Source organism: Athene cunicularia (genome assembly GCF_003259725.1).
Source record: "Athene cunicularia isolate RWA chromosome 1 unlocalized genomic scaffold, athCun1 chr1_part2, whole genome shotgun sequence".
Classification (NCBI taxonomy): domain Eukaryota; kingdom Metazoa; phylum Chordata; class Aves; order Strigiformes; family Strigidae; genus Athene; species Athene cunicularia.
The window spans coordinates 22,559,175-22,586,592 of record NW_020799092.1 but is presented as its reverse complement, the minus strand read 5'-3'; the positions used below and the strand labels follow the sequence as shown (position 1 = coordinate 22,586,592).

General features: G+C 40.1%; 2 protein-coding genes across 2 annotated transcripts; one reads left to right on the top strand and one right to left on the bottom strand.

The window, feature by feature from the left end:
- The first annotated feature begins 261 nt into the window (after nucleotides 1-261).
- On the top strand, nucleotides 262-12,113 carry TIGAR (TP53 induced glycolysis regulatory phosphatase). Its single transcript, XM_026868646.1, has 6 exons — nucleotides 262-280; nucleotides 1,389-1,426; nucleotides 3,644-3,765; nucleotides 7,321-7,398; nucleotides 10,101-10,211; nucleotides 10,637-12,113. The coding sequence occupies exons 5-6, from the start codon at nucleotides 10,146-10,148 to the stop codon at nucleotides 11,093-11,095; spliced, it is 525 nt and encodes a 174-aa protein (XP_026724447.1). The 5' UTR covers nucleotides 262-280; nucleotides 1,389-1,426; nucleotides 3,644-3,765; nucleotides 7,321-7,398; nucleotides 10,101-10,145; the 3' UTR covers nucleotides 11,096-12,113.
- Nucleotides 12,114-20,295: 8,182 nt separating this feature from the next.
- FGF23 (fibroblast growth factor 23) lies at nucleotides 20,296-24,580 on the bottom strand. Its single transcript, XM_026867955.1, has 3 exons — nucleotides 24,284-24,580; nucleotides 22,141-22,244; nucleotides 20,296-21,610 (listed from the first exon to the last, which is right to left on the bottom strand). The coding sequence occupies exons 1-3, from the start codon at nucleotides 24,504-24,506 to the stop codon at nucleotides 21,173-21,175; spliced, it is 765 nt and encodes a 254-aa protein (XP_026723756.1). The 5' UTR covers nucleotides 24,507-24,580; the 3' UTR covers nucleotides 20,296-21,172.
- Nucleotides 24,581-27,418: the final 2,838 nt, after the last annotated feature.

The following is a 27,418-nucleotide window of genomic DNA, read 5'->3' as shown; positions in this document are numbered from 1 at the left end:
TAACTACACTGAGTAGCTCCAGCTTCCTGCAATTGACAGTAGTTAACTGTTGAATTTTTATGAAAGTTAAACTTTTTTTTCTCCTTTAGCATAATACAGTTTGATACTTGATCAGTGCAACTGCAGAGATCACTATTTTTTTTTAATTTCTGATTTTCCTCCTATTAAGAATTACTCTTGGCTTCCCTTAAAAACTGGGATTTGCTGGTTGCAGCCTAACTTTGACATCAGCTAGAAAACGTGTGAGCCTGAAATGATTTGTTGAACTGGAAATCTGCAGGTGGGACTCTTGCAGACACATCAGAAAGATCCCAGTGCGTTCACCAATAAATGGGTGGGAGTTCATCCACCAGACTGTGCTTGCGTAGGCAGTGCTAGCTTAGTGCTACTTGGAAAATAGCACGTTCTGCTCTTCCCCCACCTCCAGCTGATGGCCAGCAGGATGGACTCATCCTGCCCGCTGCGTTTTCCTCAGGAGTCTGGAAGTAACATGTCAGGACATGGGGTGATTTAATCCTGAATGATTAAATTCTGCCCCCTGCGGAGGGAAAAGTTTAAAGCATACTAAAATCCAGTCTTAAAATTACTGGCATTCTGTGATCAGTTACCTATTTGGGACTCATCTCGACGACTTCTGCACAGCAGTGTTGATATCATAGCTCTCTGTATAAAAAACAAGCAGCACACTTGGCCTTAAAAGCTTATCAAGTGACCTTTCAGTCAGGTGAGGATTCTCAACAAAGTCAGCATGATTAACTTTGCATCGTTTAGTCGTGAAAATTTTCCCTTCTAAATAAATCTACGAGTGTATTTGGTGACTCTTCTCTTGAAATACTGTCAGTTATAGTTTTCAAGGTAGTATAATTCCTAAAGAAGGTGATGTTCGTTATTCTGCTAGTTTTTCTACAGCTTTGTCTTCTTACACTCTATTCAAGGTGTGCAGCCTGTTCTGCTGCTATCTTTGATAATCTCTTGAATTGGCTTCCTTTTAAAGCTCAGAGGTCCAGTTGGCTAGCACATGCTTGTCCTAAGCGGGCTCAAATCTTCCTCTCCAGCATGGAAATGCAATTGTAATAAATAAATTATGCTGCATGTATGATAAGTTTAAGAAATTACTTCTCTTTTATTCCAGGTAGGTTTGTCTTAGTAAATATTGACAGCATGATTGAGGCTGACTACTTGAAAATATTTGGGGGGTTTTTTGTTCTTCAGATACATCCTTTTCTCTTTTTTGTCTTCAGATACGTCCTTTCGAAAGAAGCTCTGCTGTACTGTATCTCATTTTTCATATTCAGACTCTGCTGTCTCCTGTTGGTATCTAATGTAATAATGGTTTTGAACATTCAGTAAAATCATGGGTTAATTTTTTTGTTTATAATCTCTTTCAGTGGAGAAACAAGATACAATAAAGACAAGATACTGCAAGGTTAGTATCAGTTATTCTGTTAGCTTGTTAGAGATGGAAAATGATTCTTCCCTGCAGAATGTGAAATCCTGTAACCAACTGCTGAAATGTTAAGTATTCTTATGGAGTAATATTGCAAACCTTCAGAGACTTTATTTGTAAGCCAGGATGTTAGCTTGATAGCTTTACAGAACTATGAAGATTCTAAGTCAGTCTCCACAGAATATCAACAAATGGCAATGCATTTCTGGCATCAACAGTATTAAAATAGATCCTTTTTCTAAACAGGGAGGGGATAAAAATTTACCCGTAGTGAGATAAACCGGTAACAGTGGCTGTTATTAAGGATGCTGGAGTGTCCTGTAGCACCGTGTTGACTCTCAGTAGTGTGAGGCCTGGGAGAAGGGCTTCTGGGGCTCAGGAGGGAAGTGAGAGCGGCAGCTCTGGGAAGAGCCAGCCAGGTGCACGTTTGCACAATGGAGTTGATAAGGAGCTGCCAAAGGACGGATAAAGGTCATGTTGTGAAGGAGGCTGTTGCCTTAAGAAGGTAGTCTGCCACCTGCAAAAAAAGCCTACAGCAGAGCAAGGAAGAAGGAAAAGCACAGATTGTTTAAGTGCTTGAATCGTTCAATCCCAGCTCTTTTTGTAGAAAGGCAGTCTTTAGGCACAGCGTTTAAAACCACACTTTTCCTCAGTGACTGCAGACTTGCACACCCAGAACTGAAAACACTGAGCTGCTTAGATGTCTGTTGTAGGAAAACAAAGGCTCGCCGCTATGAGGAGCCTAACAGGGCTGTACTCTGAATAAATAAACTTTATACAATGCTACGTGCTGTGAAGAAGAATGGTGCTTCCAAATTTCCCTACCCCTGTTTTGACATTGCAATTTACAGTTCTTGCAACATGGCTTTGTGCTCATAATAAAGTGAATAAAGAATACTCCCCTGCTTTATGTTCTTAAAAGTACCAACGATGTCTTTAATTCCTAGCCCGCTTTGAAAATGATGTGTAGTAGGTTCCTCTCCCCTCTCCAGTGCAGAAAGTGAATGCTGCTTTGTGTTTTGAGAGGTGTAAGACATACCAGTGTGGTGGGGTCCAGGTTCTCACGTGGCTGTGTTACAGATGAGGTGCTCAGAACTCAAGTTCTGGACTTCTGCTGTCCTGCCTCTTTTGCTATTGGAAGCATATAAACGATTGTGCATTTGTTTGGTGAAAATTGTTTCTGTCGTTGTTCTGGATCAGATGAGAATTACATGCTCTGTGCTTTGACTTCCTACAAAAGTACAATAGGCGATACAGGTGTGGACATAGCAATTTGTTACAGTTTGTCCCTCTGCCACAGTTTTGTTTCTCCTACAGACTGAGCTGTGACTGGAGCGCACCTATTTAATTCAGGTTGGATTACCAAAGTGCTGGTTCTCTCAGTGCTGTCCTACAGCTCTGTGACAGGCCAGATTCACAGACTACTCTGGCTGAAAACAATTTTTGGAGGGGTTGCTGCTTTTCAGCTAGGTTTGTTCCATCAGCGTGCTGGCTGTGCAGCTGCATGAGCATTGGTGTCAAGGTGTGAGGTGGGGTGGGGGAGATGAAGAGACCGCAACAGGTTATGTTTACATCAACTGTAGAATTCTTGTGAAACTGTGTCTTTGGCAAAGAGTGTGTGCTGCTTTCCGCATTACACAGAATCCCTTCTCACCTTGTTTCTTCAAGGCATTGTCAACCTTGGGGAATGGGGAGGAGCAGGCGTTTCATATTTGTCAGGGCTTGACTCTCCCAATGTGCGTGTTTTTTCCGTATATGTATTTTAATATCAACAACGTTATCTCAATTGTATTGTCCTTTTTATTTACGATTAGCAAATCTGTTTTTAGAGTTTCCTCTTGCAGGAAGCCTAACAGTGAGCATTCTAAAAAGGACAAGTGATTTGAAATGACTACTCACATTTAGAAAATGTAGGGCTCAGGTTTATGTTTAAATTTGTCATGTGTGTACATTAATATAAATATCAATGATAACGATTCTTCTGTCTTCCTAAACTATTCTCCCTTTTTTTCATGCAATTTTTGTGACCGAGTTAAGGGAAGACCGGAGGAACAGTGACTTTTACTAATGGTTGGTTTTACTGAAGGAAAAGCATTTTATTGCTACTGAGCAGATTCTTTATTGCTGCCGTGTTTGCTCAGCTGCTAAATGATCTAAAATTTGCATGTCTTAATGCTGATGTGTTTTATTTTTTAGGTCAAGGAGTGGATGAGCCGCTCTCTGCAACTGGTTTCAGACAAGCAGATGCTGCTGGCTCATTTCTCAGTAATGTGAAGTTTACTCACGTCTTTTCAAGTGACCTCCTTCGAGCAAAGCAGGCAAGTGCTTCTTCCGGCAACTGAATGTAAATATTAGCTTTGGAATTTGGCATTTCTTTGCTATTGATGGAAAAATAGTACAGTGATGAAGAGTCAAAAGCTATTTTGATGGACTTAAAACTGCAGTTTTACTCGTGTAGAATTCAAGGCAGTCTCTATGAGGGGAGATTTTGATGAGAACAGCTCAGTTGGGAGGCGATGAAGGCCAGCTGGCTTTGCAGGATGTCATGCAGTCTTGTTCTTATGGACTTCGCATTTTTCATTTGTGCCTGTGTTCTTGCTGAAGGAGTAATCAGGACTTAAAGGTAACACAGACTGAAGTCAGTTTTTCTCTGAAGAAACAAAAACTGGCAGTGATGTTGTAGTGTCTTATGCATTGCAGCTGTACACTGAGTTTTTCTGAGGAGTGCAGACCAATACAGGCAAGCTCAAGTTTTGCTGTAAAGTCAGTGCAAGGATCATTAAACATGCAGAGTTTGGGTTTTGGCAGGAATGTAATGGCACACCTTTCACCTTGATGCACTTTTTAAATAGGTTAATTAAAGAGGAAAACAATGTTAGTTACTGAGTAGGATTACATGTGATTTTGTGTGCAAGATTATGAAATACTCAACAAATTAGGGAAATGGAACTTTTAAAGGTAGAGGCATAGATCAGCTGTTCTAGAAGGGTCATGTCTCCTGTGGAAGTCCTGTCCTTAATTCTCCCTCTGTTACTGATGCTGTGATTTCAGGACACGTCGGCTTCACGTGGTTGAAACTACTAATTCTTGATAGTCCTGCTGGTTGCTTGCCTTCTGCTCTGTTGTCTCGCTACAAAAGTCTGTGACGCCTCGCTGTAAACCAGATCAACAAAATCTAGCATAACCCCCCTTTTTTTCTTAAAACGTACGTGATCAACACCGCTCATCAGTTTTGCAGCACAATCCCATAAACTCTGTAGCAGCATATTTTAGGCAGAAAGCAAACTGGAGAGGCAGGGAGGGAGGAGTGCAATGATTAGATATTTTAAAAATGCATACTAATTGCCTGGCAAGTCACTTCCTTTAAGTGTGCGAATGGCAGTGATCATATTTAAAAACGTTAATAGCCCTTTATAACGTTTGTAAGACTGTCCGTGCCACGTGCCTGCCTTAAGGGGATTGTTTTGAATGCTCAGCCACTCGAGGATGAGGTTGGTATTTTTTTTCTGTATGTTAGAGGCAGCCTTTTTCATGGGATACATTGGCCACTCTCATGATGTAGAAGACAGACCTGAATTTGTCCTTTGCATAAAAAAAAATGTGTTTTGCCATTTGTTTGAAAAGTTACCAGACTCTGGAAGCTTTTCCAAAGATGTGTAAAGCTGCGGTTTCCATTTGTTTGGAACTCCCTTCTTTGGCAGCTGCAAATCTATGAAGTGTCCTTTACTATGCTGTCACTTCATAGCTCAAGTATGAGAGGAATGTGCAACTTCCCTTGCAAAAGAGGAAAAAATGCTTTTTAATGAAACTGTCAGAGGTAAAGTTTAGTTTTCCTTGCAATGTCTCCTGTATCAGCCGTAGGCAGGGTGTGTACTGGTTACTGGAACTGGGAGCGGTACATAGTCCTCTGGCTACTGCCTGTGGCTGAGAGCTGAATGTTCAAGCCCAAACAGGACAGGAGAAAACAGGGATGTGTGCAAGGGGAGTTGTACTAGCTGGGTAGGAATTCCAAGAGCTACAGGAGGTGCAAAGGGAGCAGGTGTGGGAATTGCAGAGAGAGGCTTTGCAGGGAAGCCAGTTTGAGAAAGTAAGCCTGGGAGGGGTAGTGCAAGCCTAGCTCCAGAGATCAGCAGTGTGGAAGAGAGCAGGAAGACCTGCAACGGGGAAAAAAAAACAGACTGGTTGGGCAGACTGGGATGTGGTGTGAACAGAGCATAACTCTGTCAGACTTGTAAGCTTAACAGAGCATAGCACCCAAGTCCGCAGGGGAATATGGGGCCTTCTGTGAGATGCTCATGCCATTGGGACAAGAACTCTGCAGCAGCGATGGTAGCTTCAGGACTGGGACAGGCTGAGACTTGAGAAGGGTGAGAGAAAATCTTTCAATCTTTCTCACGTGTGAAGTGGGGCTGATTATCCCTTCTCTCGCTGTGGTACTGTGAAGATTCAGGAACATTTCTGAAGCATGCTGGTATTCCAGTAATGGATAGGGTGGGAGGGGTGTGAGGAAGTTAATCTCTTCTTCAAGGCAGATTTTGGATTCAGCACAGCAAATGAGGCTTCATGTTTAATATTTACAGTTCAGAGTGTGAATTACTGCTCGGTAGAGGAATGATGTCTATTCTATGTACTGAACAAGATCTCAGTCCTGGAGAAATTTCAGGATGTAATCATACGACTGTGCTATTCAAATGTACAAGGAAGTTGCTTCAACCCTATCGGAATGTTAACATTATTCTGTGACAGAATTTTAAAGTTGCAACATAATACATTAACTATGTCATAAAAATCTTGTTAGCACAACAAGTCTGCCTCTTATTTGACAGAATCCGAGGAGCCTTTTCAAAATGAGTGAGGTCTTTGGATGTCAGTTCGACTGGATGTGAACATTTGCACAAGACTTTAAGCTGATGTTACCAGACAGAACCATCTGCAGATCCAGTACAGCCTTCACACTTTGGTGCCTATAAGAACAGGAGCAGTTTAGCTGTGCTTTAGTTCACCTTGTTGGCTGTATAATAATCCAACACACTAGAGCCTGGTTTAGGCAATACTTTTTCAAAAGCAGTATCAGAATTTCCTCTTGATCAGTCGTCTTGCCCTCCCTGCACCCCCAAAATCACATGCTTCCTTGAAAGACAGACATATAGCACAAAACTGAAGTCATCCAGACTACTGTTAAAAGCAAACTAAGCCCTTTGGGTTTTCTCTGTGTCTTGGCCATGCTATCAAAAGGCAGGTGATTACACTAAGCTAGTCGTTTTTAATTTCCCCTGAACTGTATCGAGTGCATTTCTCCCTCCTAATAGAGGCTCGTGCTGCACTGTGTTGCCAGCAAACCCCCTTCCTGCCTCTTAACTGGTTTGTGAGTATTTGATTTCTGAGGTGCATTAAGTAGCCACTTGCCAGAAAGTAATTCCATTTGTTAGATGCTGTGTTTTTTGCGGTCAGATTAACTGACCAGTTTTTAGGAAGGTACTGCTTGTGAGTCTGAACCACGTACTACATGTAAAGAGTATGTCAGCATGATTGCTTTATGAGTGGCAGTATCCTCAAGAGAAGATGTGGCTTTTATCCTGGTAAATCCTGCTGTGGCCACATGTCTTGCTGCCTACCTTTCATGGGTGCTAAGTGTCTTGAACTGTTCTGGGCTTTGAATTGTGAAAGAACTGTCAGAAGATTGCAGCTTTCCTACCTTCTGTGGCCAGATGCAGGCCATATATTCAATTCTGACAGACACTACAGGCTGAAAACCTTTTTATCTTGTTTGTTTGGGTCGTTGGGTACTACTGATGTGGCTGTGGTGGAGTAAGATGGTCTTGCTATACCATGAGAAAACAGCTCATTGACCTGACTGTATATTCACTTTTTAGACTGCTGCCACAATTCTAGGAAAAAACAAGTTTTGCAAAGATTTGGAAATCAAGTTTGATGCGAGACTTCGAGAGAGAGTAAGTGCCAAAAGAGTTCGTTCTAATACTGAACACCGAACAATTTGAAAATGTAATATTGCTGATGGATATCTTGGCTTATTAAACAGAAGGTTTAACAGTGGAGGGCACTATTTGATGTGGTTTTAATCACTGAAAACTGAACTCTTCGCATCAGGTGCTATAAATTGTTTTCAGAATCGTGAAACAAAGCCAAACTCTAGTGCTGAGTGCTGTAACTGTGATGTTTTAATGATTTAAGTATGGTAAGATTTACTTGTAGAGGAAATTATCTTAAATGTAATAAAAAGCTTAGCTCTGTTTTCTAACCCCATGAGTAAAGTGTTAAAGAGACTTCCTCTGCCTACCTTATCTAGCCTGATGGCACAACTCCTTGTTGGCTTTTTAGCTGTTTATACCTTTTCATTTGCACAAGACTACTGAAAATCTTTCTGCTGTCCGTGGAACAGTCTGCTTTCCCGATTAGCCTCTCTGCCTGATAAAGGCATATTTGTACTTGTCTGGTTTTAAGTGTCTTGATCAGAATAAACTGAGATGTTGTCTGCTGCTGTTAATGTAAATTGTCCTTCAGGTGCTGCACTGAGAGTGTCAGCTGAGTTTTAAATAAGGAAGTGCTACAAAATCTGAAGTGAGATGGCATATTGCCAGCAGGCATTTGTTTAAGGAGCAGAACATGATTGGGTTGTCTCTTTCTGCAAGAAACTCCAGTTCTTCCCCCTGAGATCAGCAAGTTAAATGCCTCACAGACTTCTTTAGTTGCTTAACCACCTGACATTTCTGAAAATATTATGGTTCCTGATACAGAATTTTAAAAAGATAATCTTAAGTCTCTGTTACACGTTTTTTCCCTTTTCATGACGTTTGTGTGGATGTATAGAAATATCAATACAGTGTCTGCAGGCCACAGGTTATAGGTCACTACTCTGGATAACTGGAATCAAGTTTGATTTACATGAAAAGAAGCAAAGTCCTGTTAAAGAACATGTCGTTGACCCTGTTAAGAAGGTTTTGTTCTCTCTTGCCTTCCTTTTCTGAGAGAAGTCTGGAAAAATGTTTAAGATTAGGATTTCACTTTCAGCAGCTTCAGAGCACTTATTTCTTCATGTCTTTCTAAGTGGCTTTAGAGAAGGGGAGTGAGAGTCTGAAGTAAACATGTTTCAGTACACTTAAATTCTGAAGACTGTAATAAATTAATTTTTATGGCATCTAATTGCATATCCACAGCAAGTGGATAGTGACATAGAAGTCAAAAAACCGTCAGTAATGAGTACGTGTCTGTATCCTAGTCATCAACATCTGGACTGTGTGTAATGGAGCATTTGACAGTGTAGCATCAGCTCTTACTTTCTCAAAATAGCCATAACTGCAGCGTTTTCACTGTCTTTGAACATTCCAAGGAAAGACCAGAGCTTTCCGCTTGAATATATGTTTCATCTTTTGGTGGTAGGGAAGTATTAGTCTTTGGAGGGAGAAGTGTTAATCTGTTTATCATTGCTAGAGAGGTGCCTTGGAAAGGTCTTCAAGGTCAAAAATGGTAATGCACATCCAAGCATATATTTCTTGTAAAATACATGACTGGTGAGAAATATTGTGTTTAATAATGTGACTTCTGGTGATCCGGAATAACTGACTGGTATATATGAGTTCTTAGTACTGTTTCTCATATAGGCCTTGCATCTGGGGGTCTCAGGAACAAGCATGTCATTGAAGATAGTTGAATGCATGTTCTATGACTTCATTAGCATAGGCTTTTAAGATTTTTTTTTTCCTTGTTTTCTGAAAACGCTGTCCACAGCAGTACTGTGTGTCTTGAAGAAGTGGGGGGAGGCCTTAATTGTTTATTTTTAATAGGTAGAGTACTTGTGTTTTTTTGTCTTTTTTTGTCTTTTCCTAAAATTCTGATTTTTAAAATGGACTCCTCCTCTGTTGTGGAATTTCAGAGGTATGTAGAGAAGTTATTTGTTTCTTATGAAAACTAATTCACAGAATCACACAAATCATCAAGGTTGGAAAAGACCTTGAAGATCATCCAGTCCAACCATTAACCTAACACTGACACAAGATCCCTCAGCACTGGGTCAACCTGACTCTTAAATCCCCCCCCTGCCCTGGGCAGCCCATTCCAACGCCCAACAACCCCTTCTGGAAAGAAATGCTTCCTGATATCCAGTCTAAACCTTCCCTTGTGCAACCTGAGGCCATTCCCTCTTGTTCTATCGCTTGTTACTTGGTTAAAAAGACTCATCCCCAGCTCTCTGCAACCTCCTTTCAGGAAAATGTAGAGGACTATGTAGTCTTTCTGTGAAGGAAAAGTAAATGGAGTTTATGCTTGTGTGAACAGCTATGGACAGAGGTGTTCACAATGTAACCTCAGTTACAGAGACATTCAAATTTAGTATGCTGAGGAGTGTGAAGAATGTAGGAAAAAAAATCTCAAGGTAAAGATCAGGCTGAAGGTAGTGTTTTGAATGTTAGTACTTTAAATGAGGTGCTGTTCTTAATATATTTCTGTATAACATATATATACAATTCTGTATTTATATATATATTTATATATATATATACACACACACACACTTTATATATGTTCTTTCAACTTCAGTAGCAGATATAAAAAGAGGTCCTCTGCCAGTGTTGAAATAGAATGTAAAAGGTAGTTAAGCTTGCGTGTTACACTGCTCTTTGTAACTCGCCTCCTACAGAAATACGGCGTTGCAGAAGGAAGGCCTTTGACTGACCTCAAAGCTATGGCAAAGGCTGCTGGAGAGCAGTGTCCGTCATTCACACCTTCTGGAGGAGAAACACTGGATGAAGTATGGTATTTATTTATTTGTCCCCTACTTTCTAGGCCATTTTGCCTATGTAGATGCAGCTATTGTGCACTTAGAAACACCTTATTGAGAGTTTAGCCCAACCAAAGGTAGTTACTTCCCAAGCTCTAAGCACTACTTGACCTGATTACAGTGACTGCCAAGCAGGGAATCTCTTTAGAACCAAAACTGATTTTGAGATTGACTCCTCATGAAGCTCTTGTTTGCAGAAGGATGATGGCAGTTATTCTCAGCCTTGGCTTTGGAGGGCAGAAGAGTTTTTACATCATTGAGTAACTTACCATTGATTTCTGAGACTTGTCTGTGATAAATGTTTTTCTTTTTGCTAAAGTAGCTATAACTCAGATTTCTAGAAGCCAAAGTCTCTTGCATTCTTCACAATGTGCTCTTCTGACCTTTCTCTTTAGGTAAGAGAACGTGCAAGGGATTTTTTTGAATTTCTGTGTCAGCTAGCTGTTGAACTGGAACAGAAAGAACAAGACGCGCATGGTGCGGCAAGCAGAAGCTCAGGAACACCTGAAGAACAGTTTGTTTTCCCTTGGACAAACCACTGCAGTGAAGCAGAACTTAACTCTGATAATGGTGGAGCTTCTAAAATACTAGATGCCAATATATTAGTGGTGAGTCATGGAGCCTACATGAGGAACTGGCTTGGTTATTTTGTTTCAGATCTCAACTGTACTTTGCCAACAAATTTAACAAAGTCTCAGTTGTCTTCTGTCAGCCCTAATACAGGAGTTAGTCACTTCATTATAAAACTTGAAAATGGGAATTTGTTAAAACCTGAAGTCACGTGTGTTTGTCTTAACCAAGACTCTCACTTAGTGGATGTGGGAGCTGAATGTGTAGCTCCAAAAGTGTTTTAAGAGTCGTTGTAGGGGTTTCAGCTCACCGTTATACTAAGCTTGGGTAAAGGTATCTGTAGTAATTGACTGGAGTTACTGACACTAAACTGCAAAACTGGACATGGAACTGCTTACCATCTTAAAATAACATGATTTGCACGGTCCTAGTGCCTGATATAAGTTGGCACTAGAGGAATAACACATTATTCTTTATAAACAGAAACATGATACTTCCAGTCACTTGCATATCTGCGCCTACAGTGCATATTTTTAAAAAACTTATTTTCATTAATCCATAATTATTTTGGTTATCTCCAGGTGAAAGAGTTGGGGAGGGGAGAGGAATGGTACCTCAGAGATGAGTTATACTGTATTCTTGTTTTATTACAAAATGCTATATTGTAATATTAAACATTATGTTGTCTTAAAAGAACTTTTTGAATGCAATAGTTTAACCTAAAAAGGAACGTTGCCTAGTGGGAAAGGTTTGGTACAGGGTCAGGGGACGTGTTCCTGGCTCTGATACTAAATAGCTGTGAGACTCTGGGCAAATCTCTTTTCCATTTGTAAAATGGGGATGATGATACATCTACCTCGCAGGAGTGTTTTGTAAGAGTTGTTAGTGTTGTTGAGACCTCTGTTGAAGAGCACTGGACACAAACATAAAGTATTTATTTTTAACCGTAAGGAGGATGAGGAACCTCGTGTGCACGTAGTTGAAATGAGGGTCTCTCTTCCAAAAAGGAACCTTAACAACTGGGTGAGTTGTACCCGACTAGAATCCTGGTGTCAATCGCAAGGATACACTTGATGGATGAATATTTTTGCCTAGAATTAGGCAAGTTTGACTGCTTGATGATTGCTTACAGTTGCTGTTAGTACTGCTTTTTTCCCCCCACTGGGGTGTTTGTAGTGTTAGTGTGTAAGCTTATCTGATTTATGTTATTTATAATATCCACGTACTTTTTTCTGCATTTGCATATTTTAAGCCTGTTTAAAAAATTAAATTAAAAAAAAAAATAAAGGCTCCTGAACAGCATTCCGTTTGGTCTGTATTTCTTTTGAGGTAAAAATCTTTGTTAATATTACTCTATGAAGCTTTGCTTGGATCATAAAACTGAGTGGTTGGTTTTTTTTTCCTCTCCCCCCAAAAAAAACCCTAGGCTGGTCTTTTACTGTGAAAAAGAAAAGAGCCCTTTTTAGTGCTGATGGATCAGTGATACCCTGACTCTTACCTGGAAGAACCACTGATGCTACCAAAATGCTAAGGACATAAATTGCTTACAACTGTACAAATTTGACTGTTTGAAGTTCCGATTTCTTGTCATTTTTAAAAATAAGCTGTCCTCTGTACTTTGAACAACTCGACTTCTTTGCCTTGAAGCAGAGACTTGAATTCTGAGGAGGAAAAAGGGGTTGCTCTTGTTTCCTTGAAGAGCTGGGCACCTATACTTAACTGCAGCCCTACTAAGGAAAACCCCAGCAATGGAATTACTTGATCCAACTGTAGCAACTGTACTTCTGTGACTGTGGCTCACTAGGAAAGTTCTCCTGATTCCTACCTGAGCACAGATTGGGGATCTCCCTCCCATCTCGGTGCTGTCTGTCCAGTACTGCTGACATACTGAGGATGAGGTGGAAGGTGTTCAGCCCAGTGATGGCCAGAGAGGGCTCCCAGAGCCTGGAAATGAACCTCAGGTTTTTCCCTTGTAGCGGGGGGTTATTTATGTAGCAAATAATGGCAAAACCATCTGCTGTTGTGTCTGGAAACGGGTCTGTAGAGGGGAAGAGCAACTTTTACCCCCTGTGTGGAAAGTGAATACTAGTCACTGGTGTCAACAAGGATTGGTCAACCTCTAGCACATTATAGAATGTTGAAGGACTGGATGCCCTTAAGTTGGGTTGGTGAATTTAAGTTGTATACTGAACTTCTGCATTGATAGGCCAACTGGTTACTTACTATCAGCTGGATTTATTCCATTTCTTCACAAACACAGAGGAAAGGCACTTCCTTATGGCTTCTCTTTCCCCGTATGAGGCAGCTCGTAAGTGGGCAGATGTACGTGGGCAAAGTTTTACGGCCAGGGATTCTCCTGCAAACCTGAAATCTTCATAACATAGAATCCTGGGAAACTTAAGATTTCTCAATAACATAAAAACAAGCTTTGGTCAAAATGGCTCTGTTTCAAGTTTAATTTTATATAAGCAGCCTTTGTTCAAAACAAAGGGCTTCTTAAGCGAAGTGTTTCAGTGTTATTCAGATGGAAAAATCTCTGAATTCAAATAATCACAATCAAATGTTTAGAAAATTAGTAAAATATTTTTTTGAGAAAGCCAGCAAACTGGAAAAATCCTTGTTAGCCAGCCATTACTGACATTATGCATGATTGCCACCTAAACAGTAAGCTTGTACTTGTGAAGTTAAAAACGGGGGGTTTCAAATCAGAAGTACAGAGATGACGGTGGTAGTTTGAGTTTAAGACTTCTTTAAAAGCATCCATAGCTCTTTTTTTTTTTCACAAATAAAACAATTCTTAGTATATTAAATAAGTTGTGTACACAGGGAAGGAAAAATGGGAATGTGGACTTTTACACAGACCCCTCAAGCTCCTTGTGAAATGCATCTTCCTAGAGGGCTCTGGAATATTAAATTGATGATGACAGCCGAAGAAGGTAGAAAAGTTAATCATGATTATTAGTAGAGTTAATGGCAGAGGGCAGGCGGGGAGCTCATTCTTAATTTGCTTGTCCCGGATAGTGCCTGTTTATTTCAGGAAGGCTAGTTACGTAGCAGGAGACTGTCCTGTCGGTGCTTTAAATAGCTTGAACTTTTCTGTAATTGCCGTGTCCTGAATTTGGTCAGCCATTCCATTAATACTTCTCGGAGCCAGAATAACCAAGTTGAAAATGTGCATTTTTCATCAGCCAGAAAATGAGGGGAGACCTAAGAGGTTTTCCCCCCTAAGTCAGTAACTTCTGTCAAATACTTCGAAACGCACCAGTGATTTGTGTGCTTCCCTTCAGTTAAAAGGCTTATTTCTTGCCTACCCTCGAGCAGGTTAATTAACATTTTGTTCTTGCTGGTTAGATAAATACCTTGTGGAAGCATCTACTTACTTGCTAAATGCTTCGCCCCTTCCTGAGTAATACTCTGCCCATAGGGATTTTTGGCTATTTCTCTATAACAATGTTTACCTTCTTTAATGTAGTTGTAGGCGGTTAAAACTTAGACCCATCCTAAGAAACCTGTCTTTACGATTGTTTTCTTTAAGTTATCGTTAACAAACCTTTTCATCACAGTCAACTCATACAAGCAGCGTCTGACCATGAAAAATGTCAAAGGGTGAAACCAAGTTTTCTCAACAGCTCCTGTGCTAATGAAGTAACATTTTACAATGAAAAACTTATGAGCCAGAATCTCCTAATTAAGACTGTAAAACACACTAAATTGGTGCAAACACATCTGCCAGCAGCCGGGGGACTATAAACAGTCCAACATGTTCTGCAGTTCCCTGTGTATCTGCACTTGACATCGTTGGAGTCAGGGTCCTGGCCTGGGTGGTCTTATAGCCTGCCCTAATGAAGTTGCACTTTTAATTTCACCTTTGTTATATCAGATGTAAGATTCTCTATGCATTAAAAAGTGAACCAGTAATTTTGGAGGCTTCTGAATTTAACTGTAAAACTTTTTTTTATTTAGGTCTATGTATAGTAGTGGTCTTTTTAAATCTTTACATCGACACTGAGGTTAAATCTTCTTGCTCTTTTAATAAAGTGACTCTCACACATTTGTACAGTAATTCTGTACAGTTTATTGGGATCATGGGAAAGGAGAGCTGTAGTTATAGATGGTTCTGTTAGGAATAGTAACAGAACATAAATATTTGAGGGATTACTCAGTAGTGGGCAATGAATGTTTTGTCCTTGTGAAATGCCAGTCTCTAATTAGCAGCAGGAGACAAGGCCTTAACTACAGGGTGGATTTTCAGCAGTAGCTGCCAAGATGTAAGAGAGGCTATGAAAGCAGATCGAGCTGTTAAGCACATTACCAGGATGATAAGAACGTCAAGTAATGAGAAAAAGGTGCATTTCTTTTGAATACCTTCATAGGAAAATAGAAATACATGTTAGAAACATCTCATCTTGCCCACATACTGGCCTGTAGTCAAATCAGTGAGAACCAATGGATGCTTTAAAATTATCTTTTAAACTGGTGAAGGTTAAAAGCTGTCCTCACAGGCTTTTTCATCTCAACAATAGAGAAAGAAAAAGTGACTCTGGAGATCACCAAGATCAAGAGGAAACTCAAGTCTGCTCCTTTCTAAGCTAATGTTTTGCTGAGTATTCTGCTCCCAAACAAGCAATGCTTCGGAAGGTAGGAGAGTCGTGACCTCCTTGGATAAAGCCATTGCTCATGTTCAAGCAGTGCTTTACCAGGCTGGGCTTGATTTGGGGAAGGTGACAGGAGAGACAAAGGGGTTCAGAGTTCACTGCAGGGTAGCACACTTGTTCTCAGTTTTGGCTCCACCACCACCATCTCCCAGCAGGTCTGCTGAATGTCCAGCAGTCACCAGGCATGTGCTTTGGCAGCGCACGCTGGGAGTATCACAGTTTCCTTCCTCTAAAGTATCAGCCCTTTTTCAAGATATTTGCTCTTTTCCCACAGTTCTCTGTTGGGTTTATGTTTTCCAGACATAGTCCCGTCTTTGCAATAGGAGGAGGTGGTGGTTGTTGGGGTTTTTTTAAGTACGCAATTTAGATCAGATGCATTCTCTATCCAAGCTTTTGGTATTTCATGAGACTGCCTCAGATCCACGGCCCACATGCCTGGACCTAAAATATGTCAGATTTTCCCCAGATGGGTCCCTCTTGTGAGGGCTTTGGCCACGAGACTGAGGTTTTTGGATATATAATAATCCCAGGCAAATGGCAGCTGCATGAGCACAAATCAACTGCACAGCGTGTGAGCTGTTTCCCTGACATCTGTGGATATGGCAAACCCTCTGTGTGGGTGATCTGTTTGTGCGTGGTAAATCCAATGCCGTTTGGGCAGATCTCCTGTGCTGAGACAGCTCTAGTGTCACTTGCAAACATCTCTGAGATCTCCTGGCGTGCAGGGAGCCCTGTATGAATCTACACATGTCCTACCTGAACACCAGAAGCTGGTAGTGGAGCCTCTGAGAGCACAATCAGAGAATAACAGCAGAGGTCCTGAGAATAAGGACACAGGAGGATACCAGGATAAAACCACAAATCAGAAGTAGGCAATTACTGGTCACTAAAGGAATGCTCCTGAGGTCCAGGCAGAACCCCCTTTTGGGGCATGATGGATGGGATACTCTTTCCCACTCACAACCAGTTGGTTGATCAAGCCATAGCTGAACTGAATGGGGCGATGCACTAGGCTTGACTGTGATAAATCATGAATGTATTTTGGAAGAGCTTGTTGCTGAAAAGTGAATTTACAGAAGTTAAAAGTTGAGGTAAGAAAGAAGGTTTTATTGCAGAAGGGCAAGAATCGGAAAATGAATTTAATAAGGTTGGCTATACTTAAGAATCACAAAATTAATAAGGTCAGCTATACTTAAGAGCCTTAGATGGACTTAATATGGAAGAAAGGGGGGAAAGCTTTGTTTGTTTAAATCAGAGATGGAAAAATTATATAGAAGATGCAGCAAAAATTATGGGGAGGGTCTCTAGGCCCTATTACATCATCAATCATCTCAGAGCAAGTTACTGATTCTGGGAAGAAAGCCCATAAGGAGTAGGTAAAAAGTTGTATCGTATAGAACATTGTATCTTAGCTATGAAATGATGAGAATTTGCCAAACAAATTAAAAGAAGTAGCAAAAACATCTTGAGATATATGTATATCAAAATAGAGAACAAGGAAAGGAGTATCAGAAACATTGCAGTGGGTGGATGGAATAGAAATTAGATAGTCTTAAATTATATCCCCAAAATGAATTACTTCATTTACAGCCGTATTGAACACAAGGGTAAAAGAGGATGGATAATAGGAATGAGGATACGGAAAATACCACATTTAAAGCCAAGAATTAAAGAATTTAATATGCTTGTCAGGGGAAATGACTAATCTTTATCCCAGAATTCTGAAAGCACATCTAAAATTACACATCCGTAAGCAAGTATTTTAAATAGATCTGTCATGTTGGGCGTGGAACCGTATGACTAGAGAATAGAAAATAAAATATTTTTTATTTGAGAACAGAGGACAAAGTAATCTTACAGAAATATTAGTTTGACCTTAATAACATTCAGGGCTTCAGAACAAATTCTGAAGGAGAATGTAATTACAGACAAGAGAGGTAAATGAAACCTGGAATATAATTAAATGCCTTTTTACTGTAAGTAGTTCACACTAAAGTGATAGTTCTTTGATGAAATAACTGTCTAGGGAAGGAAAAAATGATGGAATATGATCTAGGTGAATTTTAATTGAACACCACGCAATGCCATGATGGAAACCATCATCTCAACTGGAAAAGATAAATTTTACTATGAAAAAAAAAAAAAAAAAGGTGAAATAGGTATGCAAGCAATTTATGGGCGTATAAGTAAGTAGTAATGTCCAAGGTCAAGCACTGAACTGGAGTTAATATTTAAATTCCCTATGGGGCATTTTTTTGGTAGTGACTTTCAATAAAAATATGAGAATGTCAAAATCTCAGTGAGAAAGCATCATTAATAAACTATATGGGTCAGAATATCACGCAGAGGAAGAAATGATTAACTTGAGGAGTGATTAATTTCAAAGACATGGCGTGAAACCGCCTACTATGGGCTCCAAGCTCAGGCACTTCGATACTGATGACAAGAAAGGTCATTCCAGAATGACTTAAGTGAACAAATTATAGTAGCCATGTCTGAAAATCTTTGTCACGCTGTCCCCTGTGATTTTCAGACTCATATGTTGCAGCTTCCTGGGTGTCTCGTGCACCACAATTGTGAAAGATGACAAGGAAAACAAAGTCTTAGTAGATCTAAACTGATCATGAAGCGATTGTCACCTCTACTGCAAAACTTCTTATGCAACCCAAAAAGCAACAGAAAATCACTGATCTAGCAGTTTAGTCCTGCAAGAACATATTTGTGATCCTGGCTCTAAAGTCATAGCTCAAAAGATACTTGGGAAATTACCTTTACTGCTCACACAAAATATTCTAACTCCATTCCTAGGGCTATGCTAAGGCTCTGCTTTGCAGCAGACAGTTCACAGATTAATGGAGCTTGAACAAAAGATGCAGAATCCACCATTTAGAGAGAAGGAAAAGTTTATTGGTACTTATATAAAAGGAAACAGTCTCTATAGTACATTGTTATATTTATAAATACATTTATAAATATTCTGTGGGACTTAAGACCCACTCAAATAAATAAATAAATATTGCAATATAAATAAGTAATGCTTCCTTATAGCTGGTGATTACCAGCATCTCCTTTGAAGAATTAATTATTTTAACGTTGCAGTACAGGTCATATTTACAAATATGGGGGGTTTTTTACGCAAAATCCACTTTGTATTCACTCTTAGCTTAGAGACCAAATCCCCTGGCTACTGATGGAGTGAGCAACCCTTCTTACTTTGTTCTAATGTATGGATACAGACTTGGTATGGAGATTTAACCCCACCGACACTTCTCTTCAAAGTTTGATATGGATGGAGACAGAACTTTTCATGACTCAAACTGTTGTAGGTCCATTGACTTGGAGTCCAGGACAGCCCTGTGGAGCTTACAACAATTTATGCAAAATTAAAACTTTGCTCGTGTAATTGCAGTCCAGAGTTCTCAAGGAGCAAAAGCCAAAAAGAATGTTATAGGAAACAAGTAAAATTATGAAATGAGAACATACAAATAAAATAACACCTCCACTGTATAGACAGCAAAGTAAAAAATCTTCCTGTATTTTGAATAAGCAAGAAAATACACAACTACCTGCCCACCCTGCAATTCTCCTAAATCATTTAGAATCACTTTTTCCCCTTTTGAAACTAATCAAAACCGTGATGAGTTTAAAGGGTGAAAAACAACGAATTCTGAGACAGAACTCTTGGTCTCATCTTAATCATTTGGCTTGTCCTGTGCTTCTAAGAACTTCTATGAATTGGGTATCACTCCACACACGAAAAGTGTTCTTAGAGCAGAAACAGGCCCTGTGACTTTTCTAACATAGCAACTTGGATGTTGTAGATAAAGGGATATTGTGTATATATACATATATAGGGGGAAAAAAATAAAAATAAAAAAAGAGAAGATATTATTTTAAATGCTGTCAGCAGGAGAGAGCCTGTACTAAATCCAGAAAAAATTCAGTGAAAGCAATAAACACCGGGGGGCTTATTTTGATTTTCTTACACTCCTGTAACTCCAGTGACTTCAGTGAATCACTTCACGAGTCAGAAAAAAGAACAGGACCAGAATCCAGCCTGATGTCTTTTGCATGATTGCTATGAGCACACCTGGGACAAATGTAGCGTTTTCGGGCTGTTGTCAGCCTGTTAAATGTACAATGATAATAAACAAAACAGAATAATAATAAATAAACAAACCAGAAGAATCTGCATCCTGACATGCAGAAAATGCACACACACCAGAATAAAAAGCTCTTCTCAAATATTTACCACACCGGATTATTGTGCAGCTCATCGGTACCTTGCTATTGATTTCCGCCAGAGTACATCAAGAGTAACTTTTTCAGAGCCACGCAGATTTAAGACTACGGGAAGATCAAATCAAAATGGAAAGAAATAAGGGAGAAAAATAGCCAAGTATGTACACAGTTTTCAGAGTCTTGTGGAAATGAATATAAATCCATTAAAACCACTCCAGCTAAACTGAATTCTACCAGTTAACCATTTGATGTCTGAATTACAATGAAAAGCTCCGCTCTGCAGATATCACGTCTTAATTAAAGATTTAAACTTCAGGACTATATATGGAAGTTAGATTCTAATGAATTAACTTACCCATAACATATACCAATCTAGGGAAAAGGTTTTGTCAACACGATAAAGCGTCCGATGCCTGCTCAGAACTAAATAGAAAGATGGACGCTAATCTTAGATTTTCCTTTTCTATATACAAACCTAATTTTCACTCATTAGATGAGAGTCCTCACGAGCTATTAATACTTCGATGCCTTTAAGGCTTTTTTTTTTTTTTTTTTTTTTTTTTTTTTTTTTTATTTTTTTCCCCCTGTATAGTTCAGCAGTGTGAAAAAAAACCCATCCTGTTTCACATACTACTGATTATTAGTAATCCCAGTACTTCTCTCTGGGTTGGAAGTATGCAAAACTAATGAATGTCTCTACATTATATCACCCATACTGTGATTCTAGATTTTAGAGAATGTAGAAGTGTGATAGAGAAGCACTTGAGAGACAGTGAGACTGTTGTCCTTTTTTTTTTTTTTTTTCTCAAACCTCAGCTTGGATTCAATAAATGTCAGAAATTACTCTCTGCACAACACCATTTACACAAAAACCGGTCCTGTCCTGTTGTCCTGTCAGTTACTCCAGTTTTCCATGTGTGCTGCTCCTATGACAGCAGAGTGGTCACTTTTTGACTCATATGAGCATGAAAAGAGACTGAAGTTCCTACTGAACAGCTAAAAACATACATCATAATTTTTATATGATAATTTGTCTGCTGTGCTTGCACAGCCAGGGGTGGTTGCTCATAAGAGGATTCCCTGTCTCTGTTGGAACTGTAGATGCTTCAGGTCTCTTCTTAGTTACATCAGTAATGTAATATCTGTTTCTCATTTCACTTGAGTGAATTCTTCTTTTCACTGATGCATATTTAAGGTGATTCAGATCTGAAAATGTTTGGTTTGTATTATTCTTTTCAAAAATGCATCTTCTTTCCAGTTAAACAGAGCTCCAGCTAGGAAACGCACAACTTGTTTTTTCAGTAACTTGTCATCTGTAAGTACAATATTTGAAATAAGGATTTTTTTCCCGATGTCTTTCAGCTTTCTAATAGCCATTTTGACATTCAGACTGAGTGTGCTAGACGGTTCCTTTTGCCAGTTATATTCATTCACCCCTTCAGTCTGCAAGTGGCGGGGCCACAGTTATCTTGTTATGTAGAAGCGAGGACTTGCGTACCTCCTGGCATCCATCATCGCGTGTGGGTCATCTGGGTTGACCACGTCGTTCTGGTTGATTCTCATGGGTTCTCTGGGTATGTGGGAAAAGTCTGCTTGCGGCTGCAATTGAGATCCGAAGGCAGAGATCTTTCTCTGCGGGACCAGGATCTGGTGAGGATCCATTGGATCAATATCTGCACTTCTAGTATTTCTGTGGGGCTCAGGTGTGTTGAATCGAAATAAAGGGATTTCATTTGTCCTGGACAAAAACTGGGAATATGGTGGTGGATTCATTCCGGGGAAGAAAGCTTGTTTAACTCTGCCTAAGCTAACCAGGAAGTTGTGTTTGGGAGATTGGTACACATCATATCCATTTTCCAGCGTCCTGTGGTTGAACACACAGTCCTCTTGACTGAAGTAATGCTTAGGGAAAAAAAAAAAAAATGACACCTGTGAGCAGAGGGCTTTGGTGAATGACAAGTGCTGATTAAAGATGGAAAGAGGGATGAGATCTTGCAGCAGATGTTTTTCTGATCTGCCAGGTCTGTAACTCAGACAGGTCAAGCTTAGTCAAATGTAGACCTGAGATGCATACCTGTGTTTTCAGCAAAGGTGTTATAACAATAACACTGTTTTCTTTCAGAGGGCTGCACTCTTTGAGCTACTCCCAACCCATGGCTCTATGCTGCTGCAGGAATTCAGACTGGGTCCATCACTGGGTCTCATTCTGGCCTCATTTACCCAAGCAGAAGCTCAGATGATTTTTAGCAGCTCTACAACTCAATACAGTCAAAGAAGGGAGGAAAGCTTAACCTAAGTGTCAGGTCCTCAGCTCGCTTAAATCTGCATCCTCCAACTGTGTCTATACAGCTTTGCTCTAGCTGAGGAAATAGGCACCAGAGTTAACAGGCTGCACCTGCCTTTCAGTCTTGAGTATTAGTAAAGTCACTCACCGAGCCAAAAATGTTTCCTTTCATGTCCATACATAGGTAGCGTCCACTCTTCACACCTGTGATTATTACCGAGCCAGCACCCTCAGATTTGATCATTAAGGCACCTGTTTAGAAAAACAAAAATGTCGAATCGAGGACCCAGTTTGACACTGCACGGTTGTCTTGCAGGTCCACAGGTGGTCTGGCTGGAAGTGTCCCCTGGGGCTCTGAACCAGCCTCTCGCATGACCCAGGACTTCTCCCCACCCTAGATCAGGTTAGCTGTCGCTTTGTCTGTCTGAGTTTTGGAAAGCTCCCAGGATGGAGATGCCACCACCTCTCCAGGGGCCCTGTTACAAGTGCTGCACTAACCTCCCCAAGACAACATTTTTTTTTTGTTTTTTTTTCCCTAGCATCCCATTTGAAGTCCCAAGCCACACTCTGGGGACATTTCCCTTAGTTCTGTCACTGACCACTACCAAGGGGAGTTTATCTCCCTCCTCTTTGTGACACCCTGTGGTATTAGATTATCCTTAACCTAATTTTTGCTAAACAAGGTCAGCTCCCTCAATCTTTCCCGATAGATGGTGCTCAAGGCCCCTGACCATCCTGAAAACCCTCTGCCAGACCGGCTCCAGTTTCACCACAGCCACCTTGAGCTGAGGTTGCTATAGTGCTCCAAGAGCAGTTTCACTGGTGCCAAGTAAGGCAGAAACAAAATCTTTCCTTGATCTGCTGACCACAGTAGGTGGTTTTGCCTTCCTCTCAAAGTGAGTGTGCTGTTGATTTATGGTTGACGTGGTGCCTGCTGTAACCCTCAGATCCTACCCAGGAGCACTGTACACAGAGAGTCTGTACAGCTTCAGGGTCTTATTGGTGCAAACTTTGCACTTCACATTTCTATAGCATCTCAGTGGTACCACGGTGACCTGGCAAAGATTCAGCCACCCTCCCTTTCACGACCCCTTTCGCTGACTGATTTCCACCCTTCCAGCTTCACCACTCTAAATACTGGTGTATTTGCTCCATGGCAGATATGGGAAAAACATATTTTGCTGTCTGTTGGTATCTAAAACATCACACTGGTTCTTGACCAACATACCTAAAAGGAGTTTTATAAAAATTTTAAATATGCAGGAAGAGTAACAACAAGACAGTGCAAGCATTCCTGCAAGAGTTTCATTAGTAATTCCTAAAAATAGCAGAAATTGTTCCTTTTATCTCCTTGATTAAATTACAACTTTTAAAAACATCCTTTGCTCCTTATATACTTATGTAAAAACGCAATTACATACAATTACATTTTTAATTGAGTGTCTGAAGAAGATACTATGCAACAATAACAAACATGGCTTTATGACTCCTAGCTACCTGTGATTTGAATGATGCTAAAAGAGAAGTACTTTTGAAAATTATGAAAGAATTCTAAGTCTTAAAAACCCCCATTTTTCTACTAATGATAGTGTTTGGGCCAGCTATTCAGCAAAGGAAGAAGAATCTTTTAGTTTTCCATGAAAATAAACTAGGATGAGACAATCTGAGAACCCTTTAGTTACTAGGGAATAGTTCTCATGAACCGCAAAGGCTTTGCACTTCCTTTACAACAGTCTAGATTTTTGTAGTTTCCTCCTTTTTAATCAACCTTTGCACGTCCATGTTCTATGCACATCAGAGTTAGTTTTAGTAATTATCATCCCTCCACCCCGGAATAAAGATTTTACAGATGCTATGAGTTTTCCACCACTGCTGTGGTGAGTTCTCTCAGTGCAGTTCCTTTGGTAACGCTGTCACTCCAATGGGAAGTAGCTATTTGGGGGATGTCATCACCAACCCCTAATAGGAACTTCCACAAGAAGCTGTGGGTAAAATCATGAAGTGAAGGATAAGTCAGGTAGCTTTTGCTTGCAGAACATTACAGGAATCGTAGGACTTTTTTTAGGCGAGAAAAGAAATTCCCTATCCACTGGATTTCTTTGGAGTGATTTTGTTTATTTGTTAAACTAAAGGAGGATTAGAATTTTGTGCGTTTTCCATCCCATAGCTATATTCTCCCACCTGCCTGCCCAACAAGAGGAGGGGATTTTCTACAGTCAGCGAGAAAGAAAAAGTCTTGTTCTCCCACCCTTGCTCCCATGAAGACTGAGGGTCCATAGCAAGCTACTTACTGTAAATGGTTTGGTGAGGAACACCATCAACGTAGCCATCAGCATTGATTTGGAGATGGAAGCTGTTCCTCTCCGTATCTGTGTAGAGGTGCATCAGGTGATCCCCATTCCCCCAGCTGGGATTCAGCAGTGGAGAGGAGTTGGGAAAGGCAAGGGTAGCCTTCAGGCTCCAGAGTACCAGCAGCAGGTACCCCAGGCAGCTGTAGGGACTTCTCCGTGGCATGGCTCACCCTTCCTCGCACTTGGTCGGGATCTGCAACTTGATACGCCGCTGTGCTTCTCGGTTGCCCTTGGTCGCCTGTGTCTGGAGTGTGAATCCTCAGGTTCCCTTCTCTTCTGCAGAGGCTTATAAAGAGCAGCAAAGTGACATCACACAGGAAAAACCTCTCCACATCCTTGATTTTTGTCAAAGCAACATTTTAAGTGTCCCGAAACCTCAAGGGAAGGATCTCTGGCTAAGGTGCGGGGGGAGAAATGTGAGGTTTCTAAAGACAGCTCACAAAAGCTAATCATATGTTCAAATGTTATCTACAACCCTGTGACATCTGAAAGCTTCCCACGCCCCTACTGTTAGATCCAGGAAGAGCAATCCACTGCTCTTTAATTTTGCTGAAGGGAATGACCCTTCAGACCTGAATTATCTTTTCTTTCCAGATATGTTTATTCAGATTCCCACCTCCACTCTCAGTTTCCAAACTACATTCTGATTTAGTGAAAACAACAAATACTGCTAGAATTTTTTTATTTTTTTTTTTTTTGCGAAGGTATCAAAAGCTGATATTAGGTTGTCCTGGGACTGATTCTTCCTTCATTATGGCATAAGTTTAGCTGTGAGCCTCTTGGGCTGGTATTTGTGTCACACCATTTAAGCAAAGGAAACTTGATATGAGAACAATACACTTCAAATAAGATGTCCCTCTTATTTCTCCGGTTTCATAAGTTACCTAAATAATTTAAAGTTGGCCAAATGGCTGAAAATTACCTGTAAAACACAAAAATCTGCATGTTTGTTCCTGCATTGCACATCCGGCTGGTATTCTTTTACAAAGTCATACCGGTTATCGTGGCCAGTACATCTAGGATCTGAATCAAACCTTAAAATCGCTCATATTGACACATTTTTATCACTTCAGGTACAGCAAAGCAAGCTTGGAAGCACTACACGACCAAGCTGAAATGAAGAGCAATGTCAAAAACTGTTCCAAGACACAATACCTGCCTTTTAGTTGTCCTGCCAATGGTCTGTGTCTTCACAAACAAATTTTCTAGTTTAAAAAAATATGGTTCATTTTATTGTATGAAAATGCTGTACTAATGGGACACTGTGTATATGGGTAAAACAATGACGATAGGAATAACGTTAGAAAACTAGACTGTGTTAAGGTTTCATTCAAAATTTAATACAAGCCTGAAAAGAATAACAAACAATAAATTAATAAATTTTCAAAACAGAAAGCTGAATTTTTTGACTGTAGCAATCTTAGGTTCAGTTTCAGTCTGTAGTTGGACACAGTATTCAAAATTCTTAGTTTCATTAACAAGCCGTGGAGCAGTGCCATCAGCACCAAAGATATTATGGGTTGATACACCTGTAACCAACTGCGAAAGTTGATCTGATTTTTTTTATTGTTTAAAATTAGCAAAACTCTGCCAAATTCTTCTGTGTAAATCTAGAGACTTGCGTCAGTGTATATACACCTGTGTAAATGACAGCATTTTTTAGCCAAAGTGTATAAGGGTCATATCTTAAACTGAGTAGACTGACAAAGCTGTCTTCACTGAGAGGCAATCTAAGCTACAGATGTTTTACTGGTTATAACATCTGAAATGATGTAATTTAAAAGATAGCTTGGAAGGAAAGGAGGGTTATTTTTATTTTAAAGTGATATATCTATTTATTGTTGAAGTTACCTGTCAATATTTTTCACTCTGGTATTAAACCATATGTTTGGGGGTTTGCTGTTGCTGGGTTTTTGTTTGGTTTTTCTTTTGCTCCCTTTCACTAGACTACCATGAAAATGTGGGTACGTGTAACTCAGAAGTAGCTGCAAGAGTTTCTGCAAGAAGCACTTATAGGAGAGTGTGTCATCTTGGAATTTTTTGTGATTCTTTCGTGAACACAGTTTTTCTGGTTTGATATTTCATATTCAACATGAAATTTTTCCGTGTTTGCCACTATGCACTGATTTGATCTCTCTCTGGCTGCGGAGAAAGAGTTCTCAGATGTTTCACAAATTTATTCAAAACCCATTTTAGCCCATGTCAGTTGTCAGCAGCTGTTTCATTTTTTTTATATGTCTAAGAAGCAAAAACTACTTTCACATGCTTAAATTGTTCATCATTTTCAAAGGTTTCCCATAGGGTCGGCAAAACTCCAGCCTTTGCTGAGTTGTGCTTAAGCTGCTGGGCCAAAGAGAATTTATTTAAGTCTGCTTGTGAGGACGATAATTTAAATTTTGCCTTTTCATAGATTTATTTTTGTTGTAGACCTATAAATGCTCACTGTTTGTGGGATTTTTAACAGTTCATTTCTTTTTTATTCCAGGCTGATCCATTTATCCTCCTGTTGGTACACCACTTACCTTCTCCTACCCCTTCAGCTGTTGATGAAGTAACTGGGTGTATGAAAGCTTGTTTACTTCTTCAGCTGTGTCTTAGTCTAATAGTAGTGATGACAAACTCTTTCCTCGTGTATCACAGAATCACAGAATATGTCGGTTGGAAAGGACCTTGAAGATCATCAAGTCCAACAGTTAACCCAGCACTGACAGTTCCCAACTCCACCAGATCCCTCAGCGTTGGGTCAACCCGACTCTTAAACACCTCCAGGGATGGGGACTCCACCATCGTTATGCTTTGCATCAGTAACGACAATATTTCTCCAACTTTCACCACGTATGTCAATACTGCTTTTTCAGTTGTCTCTCTATTGTTCTGAGATTCCTGATGAATTGAGACAACTTTTCTCAGTTCTCAGTAAAGAATTAGCTGTAGTCTTACAGACTTTGCTTGGTTTAGGAGAAAAAACAAAACAAAACAAAAAAAACCAACTGAATTTGAAGACCAAAATGCTTTCCTCAAAATCAGGCTGCTCTTCTTTAACTGCTACCTTAGCCCAAATGGATAATTGAGGTA